Raw genomic sequence first — 10,232 nt, 5'->3', positions numbered from 1 at the left:
TCGGAAGCGTAGTACCAGGCAAGCACGTGTAAAACTGACAGTATGTTCGCCCCCGCCCCCCCCGATTTCCCGTTGCAGAGCTTGAATCCCCTCCACCGCCTGCCCCTTTCCTCAGCGAACCCAAGATCTTATATTCAGGCTTCACCTCCTCAAGGGTCCTCCCCAAGGTCACCCCCCCTTCTTTCCTCGCCCCACTCCTTGCGGGCGGGGTCCACGTCCCCCTCAGTCGCGAAGCCAGGCGCTCTAGGCTGCAGCGGGTCCTTCCCAGAACCGCGTCATCTCGCTGGTTTCCGGTACGCGGCGGCTACTCTATCCTTCAGCAGGGACTAGGGACTCTAGCCTGCAAAGTGGCTGCTCTATGGTTGGCTTCTCTCCTGTGTCCCGAGTTCCTTCCGAGAGGACGTTGTGGTGGGACCCAACTCCTTCCCACCGCTGCCTCTGTGGCCCCTTTCAAGTGCACCGAGAGCAGTCACTGGCGCTCTAGGAGATGCCCCCTCCTCCTAGTCCCCGCAGGCTCTGCGCCGAGTAGGAGTATGGCGGAAGTGAGTACGAAAGTGCCCTTCCCTCTCGTCGCCCTCCTCTATGGTCGCTTCCCTCCGCGACGGGAAAAGAAGTCCCCGCGCCTGCGCAGACCCGGGCTGGGCGCTCGTCGCGGAGGGGGAGGGGCACAGGGAGCGGGAGCCGCCGCCGCCGCTGGAGCTAACCGCGGGGACCGAGATGCAGGTGGGACCGGAACCGGAACCCCCCTCTTCCAGTGGCTCTTCCCTCTCCGCGACCCGGCCCGGCGCCTGCGAGGAGCCCAGGGTGGGGGTGGGCGTGGGGCCCCAGGGCAGGAGGGGCACTTGGCCCTGCAGAGTGCAGCGCACAGGGCTGGTCCCCAAGAGGCTGCGGCCCCGGGGAGTGGGCGCTTGGGGCGGGGGTGGTCCCGCAGGTAGAGTCAGGTCAGAGTGGATTGCCCACGAGGCCCAGAGGGTCCGAGCCAGGAGAGGAGCCTGCAGCCTCCACCACCCGCCCTTCGGGAAATGTCAGAACCGAGCCAAGAGGCAGGTGCACCGCGAAAATGTCTCTGAGTCCTGCTGGGCAGAAGAGAAACTGAGTCACCAGCTCAGGAGCTGTGGGGTCAGCCGGGCTGGAGGGGGCTGGGTCTGCCGGCGGTGCAGAGGGCTGGGTGGGTCTGCGTGAGCCGAGGTGGCCTCTGGCTGGGGATCGTCCCTGCTGTGTCTGCACCCCTTGGCTCAGTTCCCCTCGGCTCCGTGACTCGCGCATCTTCTGGCTGCATGTTGTGGGTTTGGAGTTGTCCCTAGGCTTGGGGCCATCTGAGAGTGTAGGGCCGGGGCCAAGAGGGAAAGGGAGGGGTCGCTGACTGGCAGCCTGGCTGCGGTGTGAGTAGCATTCTAGCGTTGCTCGTGGTTTGGAGAGGCTTTCCCCAGCTGCCTTCACCCCAGTCCTGGGCCTTGGCCCTCCCGGGTCGCATAGGGAGCAGCACTAACCAAAAAGCCATGGGTCGTAAATTCCACACCCGGCTCTCTCTGGTCGGGAAACCTTAGGAAGCCTTCCTTCCTCTAATTACGCTTTTAGAAAATTGGAACTCTAATACTATCCTCCCCCATAAAGATAGTAATGATGGCAGTCATCTCTCCTGTGCTTACTTCGTGTCAAGCGCTGACATGTTCCATTCCAGCCGGAGCGGGTAGGGATCGTTAGCTCTGTTCTGCGGATGACAAGGCTGGGGCTCAGGAGCCCATGTGTGATCTTTCAGGATCACAGCTGAGAGGTGGCTGAGCTGGGGTTTCAGCCCAAGTCTGACTCCAGAACCTGCGCCCTTAACCACCACACTAAGCAGCCCTTAGGGCACACTGCCCAGAGACAGAAAAAGGAGGAGGAAAAGCCTCGGCTCCCTGTGATTATCTGTCCTGGGCGGCAAAGCCTTGCCCTGACCCAGCCCACCATCTGTTTGCCTCTTGTGCTGCTGCCCCTGGGCCCCGAGCTAAAGGGGGCACCCAAGAAGTGGGCTGTGGCCATTCCAAGTCTGCTTTACACAGTGCTCGGGTGCTGGGCTCTGGAGTCGGCTCTCAGACAGTTGCCGTTTCCATCCATCTCCGCGGAGCTGGACCCCGGGGTGCGGGAGGCAGAGTCCAGACTCTGTAGTCCTAGCCTGCTGCTGGCGCCTTGAGAGTTGGGGCAGTTAGGAGCTGCGGCCGAGACTGGTCCAGCCAGTCCTTGGGGACGAGGACTGTACGGTGGGAAAAACAGTAGGCTGGGCGTCCTGGAACTCGTTCCACCTTCAGTTCCCTCATCTGTTAGGAAGGCTATTAAACCCGCTCACTAGGAAAGGTAAGATGACCCCGTGGAGGTGTGTGCTAGACAGTGGGGGGTCTGCCTTAGAGAAGGGGTAATGGGGCCTGGAAAAGAGTCCTCTGTGAGGAACCCGCCCCCACGTCGTGGTCCTGGCGAGTGGTCTGAAGGCGGCAGGAGAGATACAGGCTAGATGCGGGTGCACGGCGGAGGTACATGGGCTGCGGACCTAGGGTGGGAAAGGAGGCAGTGTGGTTCTCTTCTCTTGCTCTCTGAGCTCCTAACCGGGGTAGGGAGTCCCTGGCTTGGGAGGGACGCGCCCCCAGTCCCACCTCTGCAGTGACTGTGTGTGCCTCTCTCTTCCTCCCGCAGCTGCTGCCGCTCACCCCGTGTCTTCCGGCCGCTTCCCTCTTCGCTGCCCTTCCCCACCGGCTGTCCCTCTCCACCTCCTGGGGTCCATCATGAATGGTACCCCTTCCCCAGAGGATGGGGCCTCCCCCTCCCCCCCTCCCCTGCCTCCACCCCCTCCCCCGAGTTGGCGGGAGTTCTGTGAGTCCCACGCCAGGGCTGCTGCCCTGGATTTTGCCCGCCGTTTTCGCCTCTACCTGGCCTCCCACCCCCAGTACGCGGGGCCTGGGGCTGAGGCCGCCTTCTCCCGCCGGTTTGCTGAGCTCTTCCTGCAGCACTTTGAAGCCGAGGTGGCCCGGGCCTCTGGCTCCATCTCACCATCCCTCCTGGCGCCCCTGAGTCCCGGTGTGGAGATCCCGCCGCCTCACGACCTGTCCCTTGAGAGCTGCAGGGTGGGTGGGCCCCTGGCTGTGCTGGGCCCTTCTCGATCGTCCGAGGACCTGGCCGGCCCCCTCCCTTCCTCAGTCTCTTCTTCGACGACCTCGAAGCCGAAGCTCAAGAAACGCTTCTCCCTCCGTTCAGTGGGTCGCTCTGTCCGAGGTTCAGTCCGTGGCATCCTGCAGTGGCGGGGGGCTGTGGACCCTCCGTCCCCAGTTGGGCCCCTGGAGACCTCATCCAGCCCCCCAGTCCTAGGTGGAAACAGCAACTCCAACTCCTCCGGTGGGGCTGGGACTATTGGCAGGGGACTGGTTGGTGACGGCACGTCTCCTGGGGAGAGATGGACTCACCGATTCGAGCGGCTGAGACTAAGTCGGGGTGGGGGGGCCTTGAAGGATGCATCAGGGATGGTGCAGAGGGAGGAGCTGCTGAGTTTTATGGGGGCCGAAGAGGCTGCCCCTGACCCAGCTGGCGTGGGCCGGGGAGGAGGGGCAGCCGGGCTGGCCTCGGGGGGAGCAGGGCAGCCTCAGTGGCAGAAGTGTCGCTTACTTCTGCGAAGCGAAGGAGAAGGAGGAGGAGGAAGCCGCTTGGAGTTCTTTGTGCCACCCAAGGTGAGGCGAGGAGGAGTCTGAGTGGCTGGGGACTGGGGACGGGTTGGCCGGAGGAGTCGCTCTCCTGCAGGCCCACTGTGCGGCTTGCCCACCCACACAGGTAGCCTGGCTGCCTTTTTGTTTTTAGGTTTTTTGTTGTTGTTTTTGTTTTTTTGAGACAGGGTCTCGCTATGCAGTTCAGGCTGGCCTTGAGCTCACTTTGTAGCTCCAGCTGGTCTTGAACTTGCAACGATCCTCCTGCCTCAGCCTCCTGAGTGCTGGGATGACAGGCGTGCGCCACTACACCCTGCATGCCTTTTTGTTTTCAGATCTAGCTGTGGGCTCTTGAGTTAGCTGTGGGCAGGACTGGGAGCAGCGTTATTGCCTTCCACCCAGCTCCCCTGGGACGTAGAAGGACCGGTCAGTGAGGGAAGGGGGCTGATGTTTCCGAAGACCCGCAAACCAGAGCTTGTTCCTGCCCCCACCTAGGCGTCCCGGCCCCGACTCAGCATTCCCTGCTCGACTATCACAGACGTTCGGACGACCACGGCCCTGGAGATGCCGGACCGGGAAAACACATTTGTGGTTAAGGTAGGAGCTCGGAGCCCAAACCCCGAGGAGGGCCTGTGCTGGGGAGGGCACGCTCAGCTCACTGAAGCAGGTGTCACTGGCAGAGGGCAGTGCCTGTGTCGGGTGCCCTGAGAGTGTGTGTCTCCTGGCCCCACAGGTGGAAGGCCCCTCGGAGTATATCCTGGAGACAGCTGACGCTGTCCATGTGAAGGCCTGGGTGTCCGACATCCAGGAATGCCTGAGCCCAGGGTGAGGAGCCTGCCTTCTGTTCCTGAGGGGCCGGGGGCGGGTAGGGAGCGGCCTCGAGCCTCTCCTCATGTACCTTTCTCCCCAGCACCATCTTCTTTGTCTCTGCAGACCCTGCCCTGCCACCAGCCCTCGCCCCATGACCCTGCCCCTGGCCCCTGGGACCTCCTTCCTCACTAAGGAGACTGCAGACGGCCTGGAGCCCCCCTGCCTGAACCACTCAGAGAGTGTGCCCAGCCAGGACCTGCTGCTGGGGCCTAGCGAGAGCAATGACCGCCTGTCACAGGGTAAGGTGGCGCCTCGGAGACCTGGACGTCCCAGAGCCCGCTGTGGGAGGCTCCTGCCATTGGGCCCCCGTTCCTGTTCCTGCTGCTTGTCTTTTGTGTCCCAAAGTGCCAGGCACTCTTGGGCCGCTGCTTGCCTTTTAATATTTAAATAACTAATTAGTTTTGTGGTGCTGGGGGCTGCACCCACAGGTGAGCAACCACACTGAGCAACATTCTCAGCCCCAGTTTGCCATTTAGACCCACTGCCAGCCGCACAGGTCCCAGCCACCTCCTTTCTGGCCTGGTCCCTTTTTCCATGTGTCACACAGGCCACTGCTCTGGCTGGAGATGATGGTTCTCTTCCCCAGGCATCCAGAACACTTCGGAGACGTCTTTGTTTTTTGTGTTTTGGGTGCTGGGAATCGAACTCAGGACCTTGTGCTTGCCAGGCAGGTGCTTATGCCACTAAGCGATATCACCGGCCCCGAGATCTTCGTTTTGTTCTGTTTTTTTTGTTTTTTTTTGTCTTTTTGAGACAGGGTCTCGCTAGGCAGTTCAGGCTGGCCTTGAGCTCACTTTGTAGCCCAGGCTGGCCTCAAACTTGCAATGATCCTCCTGCCTCAGTCTCCCGAGTGCTGGGATTACAGGCGTGGGCCATCATACTTGCTGCTTTGTTTTGTTCTTACTGTGCATCTCTGCACCTGTTGAGGATGTCAGATTCTCTCTGCCATATTTGTAGTTTTTCAGCTGAGCAAACACACAGCACACGTGAATGCCTGCTCCTTCCTAGATTCAGCTTCCACTCTGCCCTTTGCTCCTGATCTGAGTTCCATCTTCCTAGTGCCTAGCGCTCAGCCTAGCACACAGGCTGTACACGGTGGGTGGAAAAAGGAATCTTAGACTCTGCGGGCTGGAGTGGAACTTACAGGTCATCAGATTTGAGGCAGCCCAGACCAGGAAGAGGAAGAGGTTTTTCTGAGGTCACCTAAGTTACTGAGAAACGTGGGCTGTGCCATCCTGCTTCCTGAGCGGCTGCCCTCTGCTCCACACATCTTTTGAACCCTGTGGACCTGCATGACCTTCATGTAGGCCCAGGCTTGCCTGGCAGACGACCAGGCAGCCCCCGGTACACATGGTACTGACCCTGTGCTGGGCCTGGGGCAGAATGGGGAAACTCAGGTGCCTGAGATGGGCTCAGTCCAGCTGGGCTGGCAAGACATCGTTCCCAGCAAGAAGCAGGTCCCCTAGATGGAGAGTGTGTGCTTAGTGTCCTCTGAGCGGCACAGCAGGAAGCACCTTGAGAGGTGAGGAGGAAGAGGACGGGCATGTGGAGTAGAGCACTGCCGAGGAGGTAAGAGAAAAGAACGTGGCTCAGAGGAGGCACAAGGGCAGCACAGAGGCTGGAGGTGGGGAGGACCCAGGATCCTTGGGAAAACTAGGTAAGATAAATGAGCTAGAGTAAAAAATAGATACAAGTTAAGGTAACGATCAAGTTGGTTTAATTTAGGGGGTATTAATCAGAGGCTGTTTGGTTATTGTTGCCTCTTAGAATTGGGAGCTTTTAAATCAGGCATGGCACACATCTGTACTCCCAGCATTCTGGAGGCTGAGGCAGGAAGATCATAAGAAGGATCACTAAGGGGAGCTGGGGATTTAGCTCTGCGGCACAGCACCTGCCTGGCAAGCGCAAGGTCGTGAGTTTGATTCCCAGTATGGGAAAATAACAACAAAAAAAAAAAAAGGATCACTAAGTAGCAGGGGCTATTTAGTGAATTCAAGGTCAGCCTGAACTATGTAGTAAGATCCTGTCTCAAAATACAAGCAAAAAAAAATACAAGCAAACTGGGCAGGGATATATAGCTCAGTGGCACAGTGCCTGCCTGGCAAGTGTGAGGTCCTAAGTTTGATTCCCGGTACAAAAAAACAAAAACAAACAAAAGAAAGCTGGGAGCTTTGTCCTATACTCCCAACAAAAGTGAGTACTTTTCCCTGTCTTGTCTCTCTCTGTGTCTGTCTCTCTCTATTTTTCACTGAGGATGGAACCCAAGGCCTTGCACTGATCTACATCCCTATCCCTTTGTATTTTCTCAGACAAGAGTTTTCTTGCTAAATTCCACAGGCTGGGCTCAAACTTGGCATCCTCCTGTCTCAGCCTCTTGGGTAGCTGGGATTATAGGGATAGGCTACTACTCCTGACTTGGACTCTTTTAATGTGAGAATATTTGAGGGGTTCTACTCCTTGCCCACTCTGGAAAAGTTTTTGATTCGTAGAAGACATAGGCACATTTGGGTTCTAGGGTGTGCAGTAACCACAGTGTAAGGAGTGTCAGCTGGGACCGTTGGTAAAACTGTCAGATCAGTCTTCCAGGGAGGCTGGACACTGCTGGTGGAAAACCGGTAGGCGCCCCAGGCCTTGGGTAAGGAGCTTGAGTTTTCAACTTTGTTCTCCATTTCTTCCCAGGGGCTTATGGGGGCCTATCAGACCGGCCCTCCGCGTCCATCTCCCCCAGTTCGGCTTCCGTGGCTGCCTCCCATTTTGACTCAATGGAACTGCTTCCCCCAGAGCTGCCCCCCCGCATTCCCATTGAGGAGGGTCCCCCGGCAGGGACAGGTCATCCCCTCTCAACCCCCTATCCTCCTCTGGACACTCCGGAAACAGCCCCAGGTACCAGTGCATGCACACCTGACCCCAGGCCGTGCATCTCCCGCGGCTCCTGTCTTGGGCTCCGACCCAGGGGAGGGAGTAGATCCGGGTCCAAGGAGGCGCCTGGCGCAGGGAAAGGAAGGTTTTCTTTCTCCCAGGACACGGGAGGCCTCCTGACACCCTGGCTTCCCTCCCTCTCTCCTTCCTGAAGGGTCATTCCTGTTCCAGGAGTCGGAGGGCGGGGAGGGGGAGCAGCCCCTCTCAGGGTACCCTTGGTTCCACGGGATGCTGTCGCGACTGAAGGCCGCCCAGCTAGTGCTGGAAGGGGGCGCCAGCTCCCATGGCGTGTTTCTGGTGCGGCAGAGCGAGACGAGGCGGGGCGAATACGTCCTCACTTTCAATTTCCAGGGCAAGGCCAAGGTGAGCGGGCCTGGGCGCAAGGGCGGGCGCTGCCCGGGGAGGAGGGTTGTCACCCGCAGGGCGCCCGCCCCCGCCTCACGTGCTCCTCTCGCCCTCAGCACCTGCGCTTGTCGCTGAACGAGGAGGGTCAGTGCCGGGTCCAGCACCTGTGGTTCCAGTCCATTTTCGATATGCTCGAGCATTTCCGGGTGCACCCCATCCCTCTGGAGTCCGGAGGCTCCAGTGATGTGGTCCTTGTCAGCTATGTGCCCTCCCAGCGGCAGCAGGGTGAGCAGAGCAGGTCTGCAGGGGAGGTGCCCGTGCACCCGAGAAGTGAGGTGTGTGTGCCAGCAAGGCGGGGCGGGGGGCTGTGAGGAGAGGCGCTGAGGGGCGTCCGCACCGGGGGCTGCACGGGACGAGAAGGCCGCTAGGACCTAGGCAGGCAGAGGCTCCTTGCGGGGCCGGGAGGCAGTGCAGAGCTGGGGGGACGCATCCCCATTCCATCGGATCCTCTTTCGTGCCATCATCCATGTGTCCCGGCTCCATCCTCCCCGGCTTGTCTCTGCCCTTCGTCACCACCCCGCCTCGGGCCTGCCCTTCTGGGGGGTGCTTGGTGTGGCCCCCTCCCCCCTCCATGTCTGATGTCCCTGTCTGATCTCTCCCCTTTGCCCGCCCCGACGCCCCATCTGCCCCCACGTTGCCCCTCCCCCCAGGCCGGGAGCAGGCCGGGAGCCATGCAGGGGTGTGCGAGGGAGACCGATGCTACCCCGATGCCTCCTGCACCCTCATGCCCTTCGGAGCGAGTGACTGTGTGTAAGTGTGGTCCTCCTCTCACCGCCACCCATGATCCATCTTCCATGGAGGGGGGCTGCTCAGGAAGCGGGCTGTGGGGGAGCTAGCGCTCGGCTCCCGGGGCGACGAGCACAGGGGCGGCCGCCGCCGGAGCTCGCCTCCCCCCACCATCGGTCCGTCTTCTCGCCATTCCTATCCAGAATCGAACACCTCCCATGACCCACCCCAGCCCCCTGAGCCCCCTTCATGGACAGATCCCCCACATCCTGGGGCAGAAGAGGCGTCGGGGGCGCCAGAAGTGGCGGCAGCCGCAGCCGCAGCAGCCAAAGAGAGGCAAGAGAAGGAGAAAGCGGGCAGTGGAGGGGTCCAGGAAGAGCTGGGCCCCGTGGCTGAGCTGGTCCCCGTGGTTGAATTGGAAGAGGCCGTAGCGCCAGGCGCGGAGGCCCAGGGTGGTGCTGGCTCTGGTGGGGACGCCGGGGTGACCCCGATGGTACAGCTCCAGCAGTTACCACTAGGGGGCAGCGGAGAAGAAGGGGGCCACCCCAGGGCCGTTAATAACCAGTACTCCTTTGTGTGAGATGCCCCCCACCCACCCTCGCACCCGCCCCTCGCTCCCCAGCCCGGGCTCCAGAGATGGGGCCTCCCGAGGGACGCAGAGGAGAGGGGGAGCCCCCGCGCCCATGCCTCCCGGCCCTTGACAGCCCGGGGCGCGTACAGTGCGTTGGTACGAGCAGCGGGTCCAGGGCCCTGCTGACTCCCTGACTCCTACACTACAGGTGCCCCTTCCTAGGCAGGGACTTGGGCTCCGTTACCTCCCTGAGGGGCCCTTGCAGCCAGCCCCACCGCGGGGCCGTTTCCCCCTACCCCGAACCACCCCCCGCCCGAGCAAGGCCGAGGGGGAAGGGCTGTCAGTTATGTTAAGGTGGTTGTTGTTGTTGTTTTAAACAAAAATGGAGCATAAATAAATAAAGGGGTTTATCTCAGTTCCGTGGTGACGACCGCGTGTGCTTGCCGTGGGGGCTGGGTGGCCCCGTCCACGCTGTGGTCCGGAGCTGAGAGGCCAGCACGCCTGTCCCTCCCCAGTCCAGGGTCCTCAGGCCACCATCCCGGGGCCTGTTTCCGTGCTTGCAAAGTGGAGTTCAGCAGTGCTCCCTGGGCCAGGGATATAGCTCAGCGGCACAAACGCCTGCCTGGCAGCGCAAGGTCCTGAGTTCGATTCCCGGTACCAAAAAAAAAAAAACAAAAACAGTGCTTCCTGGGGTCTCCAGCCATTTCTCTTAATAGAACTGGGCAACGAATGACAGGGTTGATGACTGCCAGGTGTTCCTGCACTGAATTATTGAGTTAGGCTCCCTACCTAGGGGACACCGCGACCTGCGTTGGGATTTAATGTGGCAGTCAGGCTGGCTGTAGAGGGGCCCAAGGACAGACTGACTGTTCCCCTTTCTCAGAGCTAAGCCGGAGACTGGATGATGAAGAGCCCCAATTTCTAGGCCTGGCTTTGCCTGTTATTTATGTGCTGTGTGACCTGGGGACAAGGCATAGCCAGTCTGGGTCTTAGTGTCCTCATTTGTAAAACGGCAAGTTTCATCTTAGAGCTGCAGAAGTGACTCCTTCGCCCTGGATACTGTTTCCTTTTGAGTT

General features: G+C 60.2%; 1 protein-coding gene across 7 annotated transcripts; it reads left to right on the top strand.

Annotated features, from left to right (window-relative positions):
• The first annotated feature begins 295 nt into the window (after positions 1 to 295).
• Positions 296 to 9,571, top strand: Sh2b1 (SH2B adaptor protein 1). 7 transcript variants are annotated; one of them, XM_013504847.1, is made up of 10 exons: positions 2,341 to 2,507; positions 2,668 to 3,692; positions 4,161 to 4,262; positions 4,399 to 4,490; positions 4,599 to 4,774; positions 7,215 to 7,418; positions 7,609 to 7,817; positions 7,916 to 8,134; positions 8,510 to 8,609; positions 8,789 to 8,881. In XM_013504847.1, coding segments are annotated over exons 1-10 (2,148 nt in total). In that variant the 5' UTR covers positions 2,341 to 2,488; the 3' UTR covers positions 8,791 to 8,881. The 7 variants fall into 7 exon arrangements, with proteins under 7 accessions (XP_013360300.1, XP_005405220.2, XP_013360303.1 ...); XM_013504848.1 differs by having other exon boundaries at positions 2,342 to 2,507; positions 7,916 to 8,084; positions 8,789 to 8,894; XM_013504846.1 differs by lacking the exons at positions 2,341 to 2,507; positions 8,510 to 8,609 and adding an exon at positions 296 to 542 and having other exon boundaries at positions 7,916 to 8,084; positions 8,789 to 9,571.
• The last annotated feature ends 661 nt before the right edge of the window (positions 9,572 to 10,232 follow it).

This window comes from Chinchilla lanigera, unplaced genomic scaffold (genome assembly GCF_000276665.1).
Source record: "Chinchilla lanigera isolate Chin_1 unplaced genomic scaffold, ChiLan1.0 scaffold00092, whole genome shotgun sequence".
NCBI lineage: Eukaryota > Metazoa > Chordata > Mammalia > Rodentia > Chinchillidae > Chinchilla > Chinchilla lanigera.
Note: the sequence above shows the minus strand (reverse complement) of the source record. Positions and strands in the feature narration are given on the sequence as shown.

Coding starts and splice junctions, on each gene's coding strand:
- Sh2b1 (XM_013504844.1), top strand. Junction 7,419..7,608: donor CACTCCGGAAACAGCCCCAG/GTACCAGTGCAT, acceptor TCCTTCCTGAAG/GGTCATTCCTGTTCCAGGAG. Junction 7,818..7,915: donor ATTTCCAGGGCAAGGCCAAG/GTGAGCGGGCCT, acceptor TCTCGCCCTCAG/CACCTGCGCTTGTCGCTGAA.